Consider the following 21298-nt stretch of genomic DNA (forward strand, 5'->3'; position numbering starts at 1 on the left):
CTTTATTATGTATACTTGCTTTCCTCTAATTCTATGAAAAATGTTTTAATTTTTTTTATTCTTATAAAAACATCTGTTTAGTTTGAGAGAGGAAATTTCACTCAGTATTTCTTTAGATCTGATTATCATTACTAACAATGCGATATATTTTCAGGTCAAACTTTTTCATTGTGTGTGCGTTTTTTTTTTTTTTTTTTTTCCACATTTCCAAGTCCATGTCCTTAACCACTATATTGTCAGCCACCCTTGATATATAAAAAAAAGGCATCTTGTTTTGAACAAAGAATCTTTTTATCATCATTGATCATCACCATCCTTGAGCCCAGTTGAACGATCCCACTTTTGTTGCTCGCCCAGATGTACCGTGACCTTTGGCCGCCGTAATTTTCATTTACACTCTGAGAAACCAAGAGCCACGGCTAAGATAACTCACACAGACTGAATCGATGACGAAGAGTAGATTGATTGGGGTACCGCCTTATTGACTCCTCATAGAAATCCTCCTGCCACTGTCTAACTGACAGAACTTCACCCCTTACACACAGGAATTGAAAGGTGAAGGTACAAACTGCACATTTAGAGCTTGTGGTTTAGATGCTGTAGCGCAGATGTTCTCCGGTCAATGGTGTGTGACCGCCAGACACATTTCAAGGCCTCTGGGCCTGTTCAGCAGGCTGTCTAGTGGGTACCGTCATTCAGCACAGGCCTATCCCGAAGTGACACAGCATGCTGTCCTCGTGGCTGCCTAGTTCGGGCTACTGCTGCTTCTGGGGGATAGGCCATAATTACCAGGACAGCCGTGATATTGTGGCGATGCTGACTGGTTAGAGAACAACTGCAAACATTTTGCTCGGCGACGCCTGCCAAGTGAAATAACTGCAGTCATTGTCACGGTTTGTCTGATGGACTTTGCTTTTGTTCTCCTATTGTTGATGCGCCTTCTTGAAAACCTTTCAGTTTGCTGTAGTTTTTGGATCATTTCGATATTCTGCCTTAGTTGTGTTTAATTAACCCAGGGATGTTCCCATTCCAGTAGGGGACAGTTCTTGAGGATGACATTACACAGTTTTACTAGTATTGGTTTGACATCTGAAGTTCCAAATGAGGTTACTTGTCATCCTGTAAATCACAGTGCAGTTGCTTTTTACATACTTACGTACTCTTCAGAGGCAATATAATGGTAATAGAGTTGTAGGTGCTAGACAGCTTGTAGTGTAGTGGTTAGTCCTATGGCCTTTGAACCCAAAGGTTGCAGCTTCAATCCCTTCTCTGACTGTAGTACCCTCGAGCAAGGTACTTACTCTAAATTGTTCTGGTAAAATTACCCAGCTGTATAAATGGGTAAATAATTGTAACCTCAACACTGTAAGTTGCTTTGAAGTGAAGTGTCAGCTTGATGAATAAATGTACATACATTTGACTGATTAAGAGTCTTAACTTTACATGGATGTCCAACCCCTCCAAAAAAAAAAATTAAGGGAAACATGCAAAAAAAAGGTTTCTGTGTGAATGGCACTTCTGAATCTACCAAATCTTAATGGAGTTACTGAACTACATAAACCCTGTCCTAAGTAACTTGTCGTACCCCTCATCATCTTGCTCTTTCTCTGTGTAAATGTGTTATGTGTGTTAGGTATATAGTATAAGTTGCTTTTTTCTTTAATTTTTAGTGTTTTTCATATTTGTTATTATAATAAAATATAATGAAATTATTTGTAATATAATAACTATGCTTATGTACTATTGGGGGGGGCATGGTGGTGCAGTTGGTTTGGCCGGGTCCAGCTCTCTGGTGGGCGTGGGGTTCGAGTCCCGCTTGGGGTGCCTTGCGGCGGACTGGCGTCCCGTCCTGGGTGTGTCCCCTGTGCCCTGTGTTGCCGGGTTAGGCTCCGGCTCACCCCGACCCCGCTTGGGACAAGCGATTGCACACATTGTGTGGGTGTGTACTATTATGTTTTGTGTATGTTGTTTGCCTATGTCATAAGGTTTATTTTGGTGAACAGCTTGAATCTAGTTTTTTGGCTTTGTGCGCTGTGACAATCTCTGCATAATTTGACGCTCCACCATACTTCGATAAAGCAATGAAAGATGAGACTGAGCAAAAACCAGCACACCTTGCAGGTGTCCAGGACCAGAGCTATGCACTGCTAGTTTAACCAAACTGTTGTGCTGAACTACCTGATTTGCAGTTTTTGCAATTCTTCCGCAGTGTCTTCTGCTTACAAAGAAATTACCTATTTGAGTTGCATCTGTTATATCTGAGGATATTAGGTAGGATAACTGGTCTTGGCTGGTGGTTTGAGATGTCTCATGTTCCAAGAGGACAGGACAAGATGGCACAAGAAACATCTTCACGAACCCTAGCATAAAACAGCATTGCTCGGTCTGCAGCCATATGTCCTAATGTCACCGGTGCAGATGGCCAGGACACTGATTGTGTTCTACATCATTACTGCCCTGTACTCTTCAGAGGCAATATAATGGTAATATAGCTGTAGGAGCTGAAGTCTGCTTCAGCATCAATAAATGTTATACAGCTTTACAGTTGTGCTTCCTGTGCAATTAGTATTTCAATTAAATTCATGAAATATTATTCAGGTTGGGCTGGTAGGAAGGCTCATTAAATCTGCACTGTGCTTTCAGAAACATGTTTCAGCTCTGTGGTGAAAGATGTCTGGAGTCCTATTACAGTACGGTACACAGCTTAGATAATAAAGAGTCGGGAACTCATTATTGCCGTGTTGCCTCGGTATTTATGTTATGTGGTAGAAAGTACTGTAGTAAGAGTGGTCATAGCAACATGTACGTCAAGGTAGGTCACTGGTTCGTTCCCCCCTCCGGGGAGCCCTCTTGTTGTGCCTTTGAGAAGGTATTTCGCTTCAAGTGTGTCTGAAAGCGTTCGCTCGCTCACTTTTGTGTACACCTTGTCATGGTCACGGCCGTGATGGTCCGGAGTCTATCCCTGGATCGCTAAGCGCAAAGGGGGTACAGATATGAGTCCATCTCAGGGTGGTCAAACATATACTCAAACACAGCCACATACTATGGGCAATTTATAGGGTCATTTAACATTTAAACGCTCTCTCTTTCTGCTGATGTAATACACACATTGTATTTTCTGTGAGATGTACGTTGCTTTGGAGAAAAGCATCTGCTGAATGAATACATGTAAATGTGAAGGTGTAAGTCATTTCAAGAAAAGCATCAGCTAAGCCTTTGTGGAAATTTTGATGATGGTGGTAATAATAATTGCATTATGATAACAAGAATACCTAATATACATTAGATATGCATGTATATATATATATATATATATGTGTGTAATACTGTATACATGTTTAAATTCTCATTATTTACAAGGAGGTGTTACCAGCGTAGTTAACTTGACCAGACTTTTGTGTCACTTGTTTGCTTTCAGAGTGGAAGCTTAAAGAGCTTATTTTTACCACTTGTTATTTTGACCACTGTGGAGCTGCTGTTCAAGAAAATTAGGGGGAGGAAATGACAAGCTGGAAGGACTTGTTGCAATTACCAGTGAAAAGGAAAAAAAATATCAGTAAATGACTCCAGCCACCAGTCCAGCTGACTTTATTAGTGGAAATTATTGCCATTGTTATTATTTTAATGAAAACGTAGAGTGCCGCTGTGAAGTAAGTAGTTTCCTTCGAGTGACGTTTCAGTTTAAATTCAAAGTCGGGAAATCGATGTTTCCGGACGGTGTCTGGAAGGGCACCAAGAGGGCCTCCCTCCTGCGGTTCCGCATAACAACGTCCGGCTGACAAGAAACTTTGAGGCTAGGACTGATTCGCATCCAGGCCGCACGCGTCGTTGCTGTAAAAACCCTGTAAAAACGTCGCTCGGGGTGGTGCTATCAGTCTCTCCTTTCCCGTTTTGTAGACTTCAGGGGCTGTTGGGATAACCGCTTGAGGTACGCTTGTCTAAGAAGGAGGTGTAAAGTACTGGAGGCAATTGCTGTATGGTGTGGTTTTAAAGATTGCATTTCGAGTTAAGAGCTAAAAGGAATAACACAGCTATTATGTCTTTCTAACTGCACTCATGGTTTTCAGAAAATTGTCCTCCCGTTTCGCTTTTGTTTCCCCTACAAATGAAAACTAGCCGATTTTTCCAGCTCAGGCTGGGAGAAAATGTTTGAGACGGCTCGGGCGCCGGCGTACCGCGGAGCGCGTGGTGCGCCCGAAAAGGAGCGTCAGAAATGAAATCGAACTGCTGAAAATAAGAAATTGAAGCTGCCATTTTGTTTTATGCTTTCAGTTATGAGAATAACACCGAAGTGCAATGTGAAAATCCTGTGTTCCAGCGCAGTGTGGGACATTGCTTGTAAACAAGCAGTGCGTGCCCATAGCTGTGAAGTTTAGCGTTTGTACTTCCGCTGACACAGTGCGTTAGGAAGGGACTAATAGGCCCGGCTTCTCTAGTTGGCGAAGAGGCAACGTCTGTCCAGTCAACTCTTGACTTATGAGATTTTGCAATAACGCACCCCACATTTAACAAAGCTATGGTTCAACGTATGCAGACTTGTCGAAATTACGGAATTGCACACGCTTACAGTGTTTGATTTGCTGCTTCTGTGTCCTGAGCAGTGTTGTGCTTTCCAGGCTCAGTTGTGTTTGCATTCGTTTGCGTGAAATAGTCTGTCAAAATGTTGACCAAGCAGAGGGGGCGTAGTGGCACGGTGGCGCAGTGGTGCAGTGGGTTGGACTACAGTCCTGCTCTCCGGTGGGTCTGGGGTTCGAGTCCCGCTTGGGGTGCCTTGCAATGGGCTGGTGTCCCATCGTGGGTGTGTCCCTTCCCCTCCGGCCTTACGCCCCGAGTTGCTGGGTTAGGCTCCGGCTCCTTGCAACCCTGTATGGGACAAGCGGTTCTGATGATGAATGTTGACCAAAGGTTTGCTGGAAGTTTACTGAATGTCACTTTATGTTCTCTACTTAACTTTGGTATTGTGTTGTTATTATTATATACTGCATTTATATTATGATTATTACTGGCATATTTTGTTTATTCTTGGTGTTTTCATTCTGTTTTCCACTGAATGCTAAGGCTGAACAACATGAAAATTGGGTAAATTAGGCACTCGTGGTGCTGTTTACGCATCTGCGAGATGCATCTGTGGCATTAGCCATTACTTGTAATGGGAAAAACATGTTGACATTACACGTTTTTCACCTTACATGCCCCCTTCTGGAGGGCAGCCCTTGCCTAAATCGAGAGTTGACTGTATTTGTTTTAGTTACGAACGGTCCTGCTTTCTCCTTCAGGTGACTTTTAAACAGGACCTGACGACGGTGGAGATACACGACGAGTACATCAGAGGGCCCCTGAAGGTAAGGGAGGGGCACATTGCCTATTAAAGCCCTGATTAAGTATCTTTTCAGCAGTCGTCAAAGTTCAGAGTGCTGTTTCGTTCTGTGCATCTCTAAACGCTGTTATTCCGCAGGCTCTTAAGGGGCAGTCCGTGCCTCTTCCGTTGACATGCAACAGGCAAGCCTCGTAACCGCGGACTTGTCAGGGCCTGTAATCTGACAGCGTATAACCTAGACACTCGGAGCGTGGAGCAGATTGCTCAGGCATGGTCATCTGTAAGCCACGTCCAGCACCGTTGGCCGTTTACCCTCCTGAGCTGTTAAGATGACAAGGGGAGGGGGGCGACGCTTCCAACAGATGCTTTGCGGAGTCGTACCCATCGGTGTCGTGCTGCCCCGTGATTCGATAGGTGCTTACTCGAGATGCAGAGGCGGAATCGGAAGGTGCCATGCTAAGCTGATGCTCTTGAGCCACAGCTCCGCTGAAACGCTCAGAGAAGATTTAAGGCTTCTTCTTACAACACTTCTTCCTTGCTCTAACAAGCTTTTGCCGAGTGCTTTTTTTTTTCCCCCTAGCTTCTGTCTCAAAGCCTGTCTCTGTTTACATGTCACTCGCCATTTCTTTTTTGGAAACAGCTAAAGATGGTGAGTATTCTTGGCTTCAATTAAATTTTTCAACATAGGTAGGAGCTGCTGTGGAGGTGAAAACACAGGATGGGGTGTACCAGGAAGCGACCATCAACAAGCTAACAGATGCCAGTTTGTACACTGTTGGTAAGCACAGCCTGTGCTTTTAATGCCGTTGCCCTAGTCTTTCTTTGGCAAAATATCCTCTGAACGCTTGTCTGCACACGTGAAACCTGGCTAGAATAATTAAATTTTAGTAGAATTTAATGATTTCCCTATTGCAAGTAATGTCTTTTACTACTTTAACATAATGTTTTGGAATCCATCAGTATCACAAAGTACAGGGCTGCTGTTTATTAGAAGATATAATAAAATTGCTGCCTACCACCCTGCAGTCTTTTTTATAGATTGACAATTATATTTAATAATCAATTACAAACTAACTTGATGTACTGCATTCTCATAAATTTTAAGGTTAAAATATTCTTAAAAATGTAGCGATGATATTTTCATTATTGTAAATTCATTGCACATTAATGAGATATTTATGGGAATTTTTTCTGAAGGACGGAGGTGAATGAGTAATTTTGAGCTCAGAAAAATGGAAAGCCCAGTATACTTCACAGCTTCCATGGTTTTGGAGTGAACACCCCTTTTTAAGTTAGTTTTTTTTTCCAACTAGACTTAATCTAATTCAGTGACACATAAGGCAAGTATTAACATGTGGATTCGCTGGAAACACATTTACTTATTTAGTCACTTTTACCTGAGAGAAATTTAAAGAAAGCCAGCAAAAATATATGATTCTGCTTTTGAAGCTGTAAAGGTTAAAGGGGCTCCACGGTGTCCAAAGTTGAGCCCTGGGGTGTCGAAACAACAGTTCACCCCCCCAACGACTCCCAAGTGAGTCATTCCCACCAGACAGCCAGTTCCGGCCCGGAGGTCTGCTTTTTCCCTCCAGGTCAGTGGAGGATGCCTGGGGGGTGAAATGAGGTGTTGAGCTGGAAGAGGGTTCTCTCTGATTTGGGAGGGGGTGCTAGGGGGAGAAAAGCCCCTTGGTGAAAACTGTACTGCCCCATAAGTCCAGCAATTTTGTTACCTAGCCTCTTTAATAACTTTTGGCAGGTATTTGTTTTTCCTTCTTGACGTGTTTGTTGATTTAGGCGGACTTGAGGTGCCGTTAGAATAGAGGAAGGCATGTTCGGGGTTGCATTTCAACCCTGTTTTTTGGCCCTCTCCATCTCAAGTCTTGCAAAGACGTTTTTAAAACGTCAAAATGGCAGCGCGGATCGCACTTGTTGTGGCTGTGACCCGAATGTCTCTAACCTTCGTGCAGTGTTCGATGACGGCGATGAGAAGACCCTGAGGCGGTCCTCCCTCTGCCTGAAAGGAGCACGGCACTTTGCGGAGAGCGAGGTGAGTCCTAGTGCCCTTTCCTAGTCGTTTAGTACTAGGTTTCGCTTTCATTATAACTCTATTCTTCTTTCCGACTTCTTTTACAATTTGAGCTTTTCCTTCTAATGGTTGCAATTCCTTATCAGCGGCATCAACTTCCATGTCGGTTTCTTTTTTGGTCGACATTTTACGTATAGATTCGAGGCTCCTATGTATCCCGCATTTTTTACATCTGTAGTTTATGTCCAATAAAACATTACTCACTCGCCTTGCGTATGTACGTTTAGTGCTTGCATTTATCCAAGGTGACTTACAGGATAATCATTTATGATAAAATTTGTGTTCCAGATATTGTAAAGTTTGCTGTTTTAAAGTGTTGCTTAATCTGTACTACTTAAGCCTGATGACCAATGAGCAAAGAACTTTTGCACGTGTTTTTGTGGATTCTGTGCCAAAGTATAGCTCCCGCTAAATGTGCGTTCGTGTCATTTTCTCCCAGACACTTGACCAGCTTCCCCTAACCAACCCTGAGCACTTTGGCACGCCAGTCATTGGGAAGAAGGGCAACCGTGGGAGGCGCTCCAACCAAGTGTGAGTACCAGCTATCCCCGACACCCATTCCGCCAGTTTAAAAACGGCGTCCATTCTGTCATCCCGTGAAAAGCACTGGCCTTTAATTGCCTGCCTTTAATTGCCTACTTACTGAGGGATAAGGGATCTGCTGTTGACTGCAAAAGTGGGGGGTGTGCGGCACCATCCAGCCACCCAGCTGGCAAACATGGTCGTATGAATGTCGCCTCGTTAAGCTGTGCACTCTCCCGCACGTCCCTCTTTTTGTCCCGCTGCCCTGTTGCACAGTGGCGACATTTATTCGCAACCAGCTGGCCTGAGTCATGTGCCAAAGCTCTGACTCCATCCCTTACCTAAGGTCTGAGTGCAGAGATGGCTGACAGCAGGGCCTGGAAAGGAAGCCCGACATGCTAGAGCCCATAAATCTGGTTGTACATGTAGCACATTTAAATCGGTTCAGAGCTATTTGGTTTGAATATTCTTCCTTTTCCTCACATTCCCCCCCCAACCCCCCGCAAAATATTGTCGGCAGCAAAATGTCAGATCGCAAGAAGCTGTTTATAGAGCTCAGCTGGCATTTTTTATTTATTGTCCAATTCCCGATTGTGTTGAGTGTTGATTGCTCAGTGTCAGTTTCTCAGTGTTGCCTGAACTGGGAACGCACAGGGCCCAGCGATTCAGCATGCATAAAGATTATTTTTATCTTTGTTGTCGTCTTTCCGCACATATTGGATGTCAGCTTCAGTCTCCGAGATTGCTCAGTCTTTTCCGTCAGGTTAACATCAAAGTGGTGCATTTCAAAATGTGTGAAGGAGGCTGTGTCGTTAATCTCCAGGGCAGTTTTGTTGGATTAATAATCCTTAAAATATCTTAGTTTTCAAAAAATGTGTATTTTTTTTTTTTTTATCTTGGTTGTGAGCCCTGGATACACATTGTTTATTAGACTTGCGTCTTTTCGTTTTAGATCGGTGTCAGTACATACATTTATGGAACTCTAGGATAGTTTTGCATTACCTGGGGCAATAGTTATCAGTTAAAGACAAGGTGTGAAACCTGAATCTTGTTGATTCAAGCTCCCATTTCCTGCAGTGGTACCCTTAGTCAAGGTACTTACCCTGTATTACTACAGTAAAAATTCCAAACTCTATAAATGGATCAAATATTCTCAGACACTCTGGGTAAAACATTGGCTAAGCAATACATTAATGATGATAATTTGACATTTAGCTCCGATTACGAGTTGCCCTTTTTTGGGTTTGCAGTTCTTTGCAGTTTCCCTTCCATCTTGTATACTGTTAAAAAAAAAAAAAAAAAGGTTGTTTATTTTGATGACAAATGCATTGAAAAATCAGCCGGTTTGAATCACTTTGCCACAGTTGGTGCTCTGCTAAATTTCCCCGTGAAATAAATTTATGCGAATGTCAGATGAAAACCTACCTGGTGTTTTGCGAATGTTGCCGTAACCTCTGCTGATTTGAGTTGTTGTTTACAAATGACCGAAATACGCATATCATATTGGCAGTTACTGTCAGCACGGCGTTTTTTTCTTCGTAAAATGTTCTAGGCGTAGAGGTGAAAGCGCACCCAGTGTTGGATCACTTTGAGTGCTGTGCTGTGAATATTCATTGGACGCGAATGCTTGCTCCAGTGTGCATGGACAGACATTGGGCGAGTGCCTGGTAAAGCAGGCAGTTCAGCGCACCGCACCGACAGTGTTTGCCTTCATCGGGCACCAGAGAGCTCTGGCACTGAACTGAAAAGTCCCACTCTGCGTCCTACAAGCCCATCTCTCAATTTGGGCCCAAATGCTGCAGATATTGGCTTTAGGCTCTGTCTTAATGACAGTGCTGTGCCCAGTGTACCCGGTAGAGCGCCAGGGACAGATCCTTTCTGCAGTTTCTCCAGCTTGCCAGTTGCTGCTTAAGTCTGAGACAAAGTGTTCAGCTGTTCTCCATCTCGAACTAAAGATTGTTCCTGGCCGTGCACGAAGTGGCAAGAGCTTGCGTTCGCTCCGTCCCAGACCTCCAGTAATCCTACGAAGAGGAAAGCAGAACAGCGATAAGAGCTTTCGTCTAACAAGACGTCTTACATTTTACTCCATTTTTGTTTCGTTTGCTCACTTTTGCCTTGACGTACTCACGCATATTTGAATTTGTATTTATTTACGTAAAATGTATTACTTGCACACGCACTGTATTTATTACATTTCATTTGAATATGTTTCTTGGTTCTTTTACGGTTTCAAAAATATAATTTTTCCCCCAATGCTAATATTGTAGGTTTTTTTTTTTTTCTTACTAATTTGTTGTGATACTTTCGTTAATAGTCTGTTTGACAGCTTTCTTAACATTTCATGGTGTTTTACCCTAAAAATAATCTTCCTTCACAAGCAGTACAGGAAGGAAGCATTAGAGACCTAAATGATGGATCTGTTTTGTGATTCACTGTCCCTCATCTTATATTTGTTCCTCCATTGTTCGGTTGATTAGCGCTACTGACACTTTAAATAAGTCGAATGCTGCCGGATGGCTTTGGGAGAACACTTTCTTGTCAAGGTGCTGTAAGTAAGTGTGGTGTTTGTAAAACAGATGTCTCCTTACTCCAGTATCGATGTCAGAAGTCAGACCTGAGTGATCTGTCTCTTTATAGGTTAAATGGTTAGTGTGTTTTTCAGAAAGTTCCACACATATCTATATTGTCTTTTGTCTTTCTGTTGCTGTTAGTATCTAATTTTGTTGACTCTAGCATTCTCTTCGCAACAAAGTTGAACGGCACTTGAAGAGAGGTAGAAGAATATCCTTGGCCTTGTATGGCAAACATCTCGTACACGCTCACTACGCGATATCTGGGTATAGCGTAAGATTCTGGCTCAGCACGTTGATGTGACGATTCACCTTGCAGCCTGCGAGCGGCTTGATCGCATTAGGATGTTTGGCAGCGGTAATAAGTGTGGCCTATAATAACCGATGACCCATCAATTCTGTCTCTTCAGCAAGAACATGTATTTATGTCATTTTTACATTTTACTATTCTGGCCAGAGGGGGTGCAGTGGCGCAGTGGGCTGGACCACAGTCCTGCTCTCCAGTGGGTCTGGGGTTCGAATCCCGCTTGGGGTGCCTTGCGGCGGACTGGCGTCCCGTCCTGGGTGTGTCCCCTCCCCCTCCGGCCTTACGCCCTGTGTTGCCGGGTAGGCTCCGGTTCCCCCGTGACCCTGTATGGGACAAGCGGTTCTGAAAATGTGTGTGTGTGTGTGTGTGTGTGTGTGTATTCTGGCCAGTAGAAGGGGGGTGCGGTGGCGCAGTGGGTTGGACTGCAGTCCTGCTTTCCGGTGGGTCTGGGGTTCGAGTCCCGCTTGGGGTGCCTTGCGACGGACTGGCGTCCCGTCCTGGGTGTGTCCCCTCCCCCTCTGGCCTTACGCCCTGTGCTGCCGGGTTAGGCTCCGGTTCCCCATGACCCCGTAAGGGACGAGCGGTTCTGAAAATGTGTGTGTGTGTGTGTGTGTGTGTGTGTGTGTGTGTGTGTGTGTGTGTATTCTGGCCAGTACTCTCAGGTTATGTCCAGCTGACCGTACGCCATATTCCAATGATAGTTATAAAATGGCGTTATAAAGCACAGCAACCATGAAGTTATAAAGTATACTCTGGGACCTCTCAGAAAAGACAGTAATGTTTTATTTAGTTTCATTTTAGTGTTTTTTTTTTTTTTTTCTTCTTCCTTCTTCCCATTACCTTGTTGTCTGAAACAGATTTCCCATTTCACTTTCAGCTGTGCTTCCCATGTCCTGTTGTACTGTCACTTGCCTTAAGTGTCCCTGTCTATACTTTTACTCCAGGAATCTGAATTAGAGTGTTCTAAATTTCATGCTTTTTTAGTTTAGTTTTGGTAAACCCCACAGCTCTGGATCCTCCACTTGTGAACAGCTGAGTTAAAAATTTTCAAAGATGAGCCTTTTTTCTCTTAGATGGACATCTGTTTTTTTCGACTTGTCCATTTTCTGAAATTTATAAAGGTGTCAGACATGACTTTTATTTGCTTGTCAAGTTGTCAAATAGCTGTAAAGTGCATCAAAGTAAAAAAGAGGAATGTATTGAGCAGGTTAACTTATTTCCCTTGTTTAAAGTGTCACAGATATACCTGTAATGTAATAATAAGTTAAATTTTTTCACTTAGACACTTTTGTCTAAAGCAACTTACAATGGATACTACATAGTATTACTAGTCCAAACATCTTACTCACCAAGGTGACTTACACTGCTAGATACACTACTTACACTGGGTCACTCATCCATACATCAGTGGAACACACACACTATGGGGGAACCTGAACAGCATGTGTTTGGACTGTGGGAGGAAACCAGAGCACCCAGAAGAAACCCACACAGACACAGGGAGAACATGCAAACTCCACACAGACTGAGCAGGGATCGAACCCATGTTCTCTTGCACCACCCAGGCACTATGAGACAGCAGCACTACTCATTGTGCCACCCATTTACTTAGTTACCAGTACTCAAGTCAATTTTTGTTCCTTTTCTGAGTAATTTTCGACATTGATTCTTTTTTATTTTCCTCAAGTACATTGTAAAGGAATACTTTTACTCCGTTACATTTCGATCACCCTAGTTTTGTTACATTTGAATTTTTCAAATTTAATGTTTTAACCTCCTCTCCTTATAATCAAGCCAGTATTAACATGAGCCATGATATTCTTTGATCAATTTCACTAGCTGTTATTGTCTGTTAAAGCAACTTTTTAAGATGAACTATTAACAATGTCTCTTTACAGTCAGCTGACTTTTGTTGATTTCATTGGCCAAGGCTGTTAGCAGTAAGATCAGTCTGTTAAGTTCTGACCAATCAGAGCTAGAGCTGAGTTTCATCCCGCCTTGTTTGACAACCAATTTGTTTGCTTCCAAGTGAACTCAAGAAAAAATGTGAATATGAATAGGTATGATATATAAAGATTTTTTTACTATATTATGAGAGTTGAATTGTGTAAGAGTTAAACAGGTGTCCTGTTTTGTTACTATAAGTGTATGGACTAACATTTTTTGTGCTAATGCTCATAAATATTAACTTTATATATTTGAAAAGAACTGTAAAAATTAATAGAAGTTAAAAGTAACTCAATTATTGAATTTTAAAAAATAATATAGGCATCATTTGTCTTAAGTACTTTAGGTTATTCATCAAGAGTGAACATATAATGTGTTTACTTATGTGAGTGAACATATAATGATAGGAATAAGTTCTAGACTGTTGGGAAATATTTGTTGATGTTAATCATTATGTTGACTAATATGATAATTGCACTTACCTCGAGAGTGTGAAGGTCAGCAAAGGGACGTACACCGATATTTTTCGGAGGTTAACATTATTTCATTTTGGTGGATTATCCGTTTCCATTTATTAAAAAGTTTGCACCTGGGGTAGTACTATGATAAATCCTCACTTAAAGTAATGTTAAACTCTGGGAACGCGCTGAGAACTTAAAACTGCTTTGCTTTCCTCGTGCCTTCTTTCCAGTAGTCAAGAAGAGGAGTCATCTTCATCCTCCAGCGAGGAGGAGGAGGCTGAGAGGCCACAGAACGATGATCTGCTGGGGAAGGTTGTGTGTGTAGAGTGTGTTGGACCCTGCGAAAGGAAAAGAACAACGTGGTACCCAGCTCTGGTGAGTCGTCACTGCTATCAGTCTTCCATGCTGTTTGACTTATTTAATACGTTGCACATTGTGAAGATGGTTCAGATTTAAGGGTCCCTCTGACACATCAGTGCACTGATGCAGTTGGAGTTTTACATACAGCATTTAAGGCCTCAAATATCCTGTAGTGAGTTTTAATTTCTAGTTTGATCTCTTGCCTCGTTGCGCTCCAGGTTGGGGAGAACTCATTCTAATTGTGTGGAACACCAGGGACCCGGGCTGTCCTGCTTCCCCATTAATTATGTAGCTCCAGTCTGCAAGGGGATGCCTTTAGGTTGTTGTGCTTGGCTCATTTACAAAATCCATTGCCTGCCCCCACCCCTTCAGCCCTGAGCATTTTTTTCATGTGGGCAAACAAGCAGTTTAGCTGCTAATTTGTCTCAGCTATGCTGTTCGTGTGGACGGGGGTAATAAAGGCGAAAAGGCCCATGAGTGACAGCGAGTTGATGTGTCTTCCTGGGAGTGAACTGAGTGGAACTGAATTGAGTGGGTTCAGTATTCCGTCCTCATTTGCTCGTCTCCATTCTCTAGATCCACAGTGAATCAATGGACGTGGGGCAGTAGAACACATCTGTCACTGACCGTACAGACAGTTAATGAGACTCTTAGTGGTTAAGTATCTATGCTCATCACTCAAAAGTTAAAATATTTGCATCTGTGTTTGGGTCCTGCTGTTGGACTCTTTAACAGTGTGCTTAACCCAAGTTGCCTCTCTGAAATACCTCTGTATAACTGAAATCTGTGCTGCTTTTGTTCGAAACATTGGCATTATGCCTCAAAAAGTTAAATCACTGCTGCCTGGTAATAGGAATTCTCGTGACTCATGCACCTTTACAAATTAAATTTCAGACTTATAGTTACCACGCGTCCTTCTGCTTTACATGCATTTTTGTGAGATTCAAAAAAAAAAAGTAACGCTGTGTTTACACACTGTGTAGTCTGGTCAGTGGGGGCAAAATAGCTTAATATGTGTCGTGAAGTGGCTATTAATGAATGCAGTGTGAATATTTTTAGTTTCTTTTCTCAGGTTTTCTTACCGTTTGGAAAATGTTGTTAACCGCCTTGCTAATTTATGAAATTGTGCTCTTATTTTTTTCTTGCTGAAGGTGATATCTCCGGACTGCAGTGAGGAGGTGACGATGAAAAAGGACACGGTTCTCGTGCGCTCCTTCAAAGATGGGAAACTGTAAGTGACACATGGGGCGTGCAGGCGCTGGGCAGCTCTCTCTGGATGATGGTCCTTCATGTGGAGAAGCTCGCTCTGCCAAGGGAGGATTCGTCCATTTTTGGAACACTCCCTAAATGAGCAAGACATGGGTGTAGGGTCCTCGTCCATCTCGCAGACTGAATATAAAATAGGCAGCAAGTAGTACAGTGGTTAAGGACATTGGGTTGAAACACAGATGTTGCTGCTTCAGAACCCAGCGGCTGCACTATTGAGGAAGGTACTTGGAATGGTTTAAGTAAAAATATTCAAATCTTTCAGTGGCGAAAATCCAAAGTCAGCTTTTATGTAATGTAATCCAAACGAATGTACAATTCTAAGAGATATGTGTTTTTTCTGTCTTATGCTGTTTCTGGAATTGGAATGTAGGCGAGAGCAAGAAAGGAAAATATTTTGCTGATTTATCTGGGGATGCCTTAAGGGGGGGGGGGGGGCAGTATGAGCAGCATGTTGCGAATGCAGCTGTTTCTAGTAAATTGGGCAACTCGCTTTATTTTATCCTACTCAGCCGTACCAACAAAGGGTACCTGAAAATGATTCGGTTGGCATAAAGAACAAACCCAATGTACCACATAGATTAATTAGCTGATCTCCACAGCAGAGACCATTTGTAGACTGGCTGGAGCAGCGAGTAGCGGTTGTGTTGTATTAGCTGTTAATCTCATTCAGGCGCCCTCTAATCTGCAGCAGGTAGAAGGCAGTGCCAGACAGCTGGGAAACACACTGTTGCTGCATTCACCCCACCGATCAGAGATCGTGACCTCGTGTGTGACCACCACTGTTTGTTTGGATTGTGATTAGAGAAATAAGTAGGAAACTGTTTTGGAAGAATCCCTGAGTGGGATGGGTTGATGGTTGATTCTTGCGTTTAAATGCATTCATTTAGCTGGCACTTTTCTCCACAGCAACTTACAATCACTTACTTTTTTATACAGTTGGGTAATTTTACTGGAGCAATTTAGGATAAGTACCTTGCTCAAGGGTACTACAGCTGGAGGTGGGATTCAAACCTCTGACCTTTGCATCCAAAGGCAGCAGCTCAAACTGCTATGCTTTCAGCTACCCCCGACTCATTCTTAACTCATTTTCCATGTTCACACGCTATGAAGTGTGCCTCCGCATACAACATATGGGATTAATGTAATTCACATTATTGTAAAATTTATTGCCTTTTGGTGGCTGGTTGTCGTCATAGACAGGGTTGTGTTTGTGGTTGAGCCGGACCTAATGAACTAATCTAACTAGATGCACCATCTACTTGTCTGTGTACATTTTCCTCCAGTATTCAATGCACATAAAGGTGATGTTGGCTACAAGAATTTCACTTTTACCCACAGGAAAAAAAATTGTGTGGTTAAGGAATGTATGTTGCATGTTCAGATGAAAACATGGCATAATGTAGCACAGGAACATTCATTATTGTGATCAAAAAACTGTGGCCACAATATATATATGCTAGGCCCAGTAAAGTAAAGACAGTTTTCAAAACCCTTGGTGTATTAAAGGATGTTTAGTCTCATTACCATACAAAATGTTTATTTTGTGTTTCATCCTGCTGTGCACTGCCACTCAAATTGACATCTTGGCACAAATAGAAGCTCTTTGCGTAGGTCCTTTTTTATTTTCAGTAATGTTTTTAATAATTTTTGAATGACATTTATCACATGGTACAGTTTCATGCAGGAAATATGTAATTTAATATGATTCCATATGAAACAGAACTTCACTGAGCTTATTGGCCAAGATTCCATGTGGGTGGATGCAGTCGGGGATATTGTTTTATGCTTATGAATGCCTTTCGCGTGGCCAACCCTGTTTTCATTGCAGCCTAATTTAAATTGTAATATCGTCCCTTGCTGGCTATTTACAGATCTTGTTGTTATATGCCTGTTATTTATTTAATTTTGTAAATAACAAGAGCTTAATTTACTTGAAAATGTTGCAAGTATTGATTAACTTTCTGTGCTCCACTGAGCAGTGCTAGTTTTACTGTTTTCTTACATTTGTTGAATTTCATGTAAATTTTTGTTTAATGAGAATTAAATCAATTGTCTTTTCAGCGTAATATTAAGATACCTATCATACAAAGGAGTTTATACTTTTTTGAAGTAACAAGTCATGTTTTCCAGATTTAAAGTAAGGTACACAGCACTGTTCATATACTGTATAAGCATGTGTATCAGGTTTATCATGGGCATGTGTGTGGGTAGCTGAGAGGTGCTGTTTATGAAGTGCAAGGGCGGGTTCTGTGGGTCCAGTGCGACCGTTGTTATGGATATTGTGCCTTGGCTACTCCGTCAAAGCGCCTCCTCGTGTTAGCAAAGAGTGGATCCAGTGCTCTTGCAAAAGTGGTGTGGCTCTGGGGTGTCAGTGTTAGCCGTTTCATTTAAAATAGCTGCTGTCACAATTTAAATTGCCATATGGAATTCTCTTATATTCTGTTTTTTGGATAAAGTTGGAGCTACTTCACGTAATTTTCAACTTGAAATAATGCACCTTTTACCTCCAGACATAATTACGCTGTGAGCTTTTGCTCAATTTTGTGCTGTCTTAATCCCTTGCCAAATAATATAGGGACATTAATCAAATTATTGATAACCGTGTTGAGCCTGTTTTTACCCACATTTCAATTAATTAAGTAATTAGGTAAGTAAATAGATAGATAAATAAATAAATAAATACATACAACAACAACAATAATAATAATAATAATAAGAAGAAGAAATTTAAAATTCCATCCCTGCTCTAATACCTAGTTACATGTTTATATGACGGCAGTGTTAATGATAAAATAGGTATAGGTCTTTTTGTGCCAAATTCACTTGGTATAAAGCAAAACTTTCATCGCTGAATTAGAAGCCATTGCTTTTAAAGTGGAGAAATAACACAAACTATGTGCATAGTGTTTCAGTACAAAGAAAGATTAAGCGATTGTATTCACCACTGAGCTCTCTCTGTTTTTGTTTAGCCTTTGTGTTGTCAGCACATGCTGCTCTTTTCTGTATTTATATATTTTGGCTCGAAACAACAATGACCATGATTTTTCATAAAGGAGGACAACAGATGTAAATAGTTACAGATGATAACATACACAGGTCTGCTTCCCAATATTCCAGACTTGTTTTAAAATGTCATAAGACGTTACAGCACCGCACTTGTTACCCGCAATCATTACGAAGAGCAGCTCTTGAACTAATTACTTTACAAAATGCTTGTACAAATTAGAATGGCTGTAAATTACTTAACTCGTGTGATGAACATTGGTTCATATGGTGGAAAGAAACAAACTAACTGTACTTAAGAGTCACACATCTGCATCTAAGTGTCTCATCCTGCTGATATAATCATAATGAACACATTGTATTTTCTATGAGATGTACGTCGCTCTCAAGGAAAAACTGCGTGTTTAATTTTTTTAAATCTCACAAGTGTCAAACAAAAACCTTTCTAATAAACTCCATCTAAAACGTGTTTCTGTGAAATGTATTTGGGTCAGTTTCTACCGCACCGCTTAAAACCAAGCATACATTGCCCAAAGCACCAGTCAGCAATATTACTTTTATATTCATCATAATGCAGTACGTGTTTATTATGTATTGCTTTTGACCGCCTGCTGTAAACTGTACGGCTCTCGCTGGTGCGTTTTCTAAAAGCTAGTGGCTCTCTGTGTTCCAGGTACAGTGTGTTTCGGAAGGACGTCCAGGAGCTGGACCTCAAGGCGGTTCCTAAAGCAGAGGCTGGATTGAAAGCAGGTAAGGAAGCTCTCCAGCGTTCGGCAAAAGAACGGGGGGTGAATAATTGTCTTCTCCTGAGTCGTAATCAGGAATGTATACATTTGAGTTCCTCAAGTATTGTCCTGGCAGGCCAGTGTATGCACAGGTTAGCTAGCAACTTTGATTTATTTTACCTGAGTTAAGAAATCAAATGCAATCAAGACCGTAAGGCTGGATGAAGCTTGATCTTCTGTTTAAGTGTTACTATACTTTGTTAAATATATTGAACTTTCGTTACACTTATCGTTTTCAGGTTCTGCGTATATCTGCAGCTGATTTACCGTGTTCCCTCTCCAGTTTTATCTTCATTTCCTCTCCCTCAACACCCAGTTTCGAGGCTTTCTCCCATGTGCTCTTCTGGAGATGTCATAATTATAGCTTGAAATAGCTTTTGATGATTTGACTTTTGGCATTGTGCAGCGGCCTTTTGTGTTTTGGAGAAAAACATCGCCAACTTTAATTGTTAAATGGCAGCAAATAGTTGCAGCATGCCGCTTGCAAGGCGTTTTAAGTGTCGTTTTATTGTGCTTTAGAAAATAACGTTTTGAACTCACAGCTCTTCATCAGGCCACTTTTATTTTCACACTAGTGAGGCAAATCTTTTTCTCCGGATGCGTCCGTGAATTTGCCGATGTGCACCCTTATCACGCGTGTCTCTTAAACAGCAACAAAGGCTGCCAGTCAGAAGGCGATTTGGTGGTGAACATGAGAGGGAGGAAGTCAGAACATCTTTTAAATCCCTGCTAAGCACACAGTTTGGATTTAACTACACACAGCGACATTGACACATTTTGGCTCTACACCAAATGGAGATGAGTGAATAAAATGTGATTTATTCGTTCTGTTGTTTGTGTTTTGAGGGTCTCTGGTGGACTTGGTGGGTTGTGCCATTGATGGCAGTGAAGTATTGGTGTGTTTCGGGGCGGTTTCGTGAATGCCGTGTTACTGACCACGGATTGCTGCTTCGTTGAGGTTGAATCGGAGGGCGCGGTTACGCCACCGTGTGCACTGCTGCAGCAGAGTGTTGGCTTCTTTTGTCTGAATGTAGCCCTTTGTTTGTTCCTTTGTTCATTCCTTCATCACTTGTAATGTTGTTCCCTCTCTGCACCGCAGCGCTCGATGCGGCTCTTGACTTCCTGAGGCGGGGTGCTGTACCTAGTTCCTGGAGGATGGAAGTGAAGGAGGAGTCCTCCAGCAGTGAAGAAGATGATGAGGAAGAGGAGGAAGCACAGGAGGAGGATGCCAGCAGTGAGGGGGAGGAGGTAATGTCAAAGCATTGGCTCCCATAGGATCCTGTAAATGTGCCTTGTCTTACACGACAACCAAATGCCAGTGGTGCCTCAGAACTTACTGCTTATGTATGCACGTTGTCTGTGGGTGAGAACGTGCTGTTTCCTGTCTTGTGCCGGGAGAAGGACAGTCAGCTAGATTAATAATGAGGCAGAGGACGCGACGAGCCCCATCCCACGTGTGTTGCTTCAATTACATCCGCTGTAAGAACGTAGAAGAGGTTGTACCCTGCTTGTTGCATTAATATTAAGACCTCATGAATGGTATTTGCTTTTGATTAATTGGATATTTAATTTGGAATAATAGAGCTGAAGTGTAATTTGTAGTGTTCCAAAGATAACCAAGTAATGAGATGACAAAATCCTTTCCTTGGTTTAATTAAAGTCGCTTACAGTTTTTCCTTATCATTTCCCCACTACTATTTCATACCTGTCAAGAAGATGGGAATGGCTACCAGTGGCCATTGTCAGGTGGTTGCTATTTAATTCAACATGTTCATAGGGTGCCCTACTAGTAGGGAACTTCTGAATCCCCTATGAGCTCATCTAAATCTAAATCTAAAGGGCACCTGATAATGTAAAAGTTTGAGCCAGCACTTGGAACTCAGAAGGCCCGGGTTCCAATTTCTGTTCCCCCTCTTGTGTGTTTGGGAATGGTTCTTGTCTTGAATTCAGGTTTCAAGTTTTATTTGTCACGTGCACAACAGTACAGTGCATACCCTATACCCTTTACCATCAGGTTAGGTGTGTAGCCACTCTATGCTTTTTTGGTCAGGATGGATGTGTAATCAGTATGTTTTAAACAGACGGACAGACAGATAAAGACCAGTGGGATGAAGTGGTATGTCATGAGGAAGAACAGGACAAAAGTGGAAAAAACATCCAGCTCTACTGTAAAAGCCTTCTTTGTGATGGGTGCTACTAAGGGCATTCATGAGATGAAGCTGGTCCTCATACAGAATTCAGAAGTTCCATTCAGCATTAAATTACAGTAAATTGGAAATAATTTTACAGAATTACGGTACAAAATGATGATACGATATGATTGAACTCTGGTTTGCATTGTAGCAGCTCTGTACTTCAAGGCAATGACATATCGTGGAACAGGGCAAGGATGTTACAGAAAAGAAAGAAGAATAAATAAGAATAACAAGAAACAGGATGAATGAATGAATAGAAAATATAAGTTAATGATGCATAGTGGCTATTCAAATGGCGTACACTCGAAACACAAAACATGAAGATAACACACAACTGACGTTAGAATTAGTACTCCAACATTTTCATTAAGACATTACTGCATGTGGGCACGAACACTATCCTGGGTGGGACCTTTTTAGTAAATGGAAATAGAAAATACACCAATTGAAATGAAGTGAACTTCATTAACTAAAAA

The 21298-nt window shown here is 41.9% G+C and overlaps 1 protein-coding gene across 4 annotated transcripts in view; it reads left to right on the plus strand.

The window, feature by feature from the left end:
* The window catches only part of LOC108933782 (AT-rich interactive domain-containing protein 4B-like), a 61318-nt gene that overhangs the window by 19565 nt on the left and 20455 nt on the right, over positions 1-21298 (plus strand). The window contains exons 4-11 of one of the 4 annotated variants that reach the window (XM_018751096.2): positions 5277-5342; positions 6005-6095; positions 7285-7364; positions 7843-7934; positions 13441-13585; positions 14722-14801; positions 18516-18592; positions 19727-19875. In XM_018751096.2, the coding sequence (XP_018606612.2) occupies positions 5277-5342; positions 6005-6095; positions 7285-7364; positions 7843-7934; positions 13441-13585; positions 14722-14801; positions 18516-18592; positions 19727-19875 (780 nt within the window). Of the gene's footprint in view, positions 1-5276; positions 5343-6004; positions 6096-7284; positions 7365-7842; positions 7935-12846; positions 12863-13440; positions 13586-14721; positions 14802-18515; positions 18593-19726; positions 19876-21298 lie in introns of those variants that run through there. The other 3 variants (XM_018751097.2, XM_018751098.2, XM_018751099.2) reach the window with 3 other exon arrangements.

Source organism: Scleropages formosus, chromosome 16 (assembly GCF_900964775.1).
Source record: "Scleropages formosus chromosome 16, fSclFor1.1, whole genome shotgun sequence".
In the NCBI taxonomy this organism is placed as follows: domain Eukaryota; kingdom Metazoa; phylum Chordata; class Actinopteri; order Osteoglossiformes; family Osteoglossidae; genus Scleropages; species Scleropages formosus.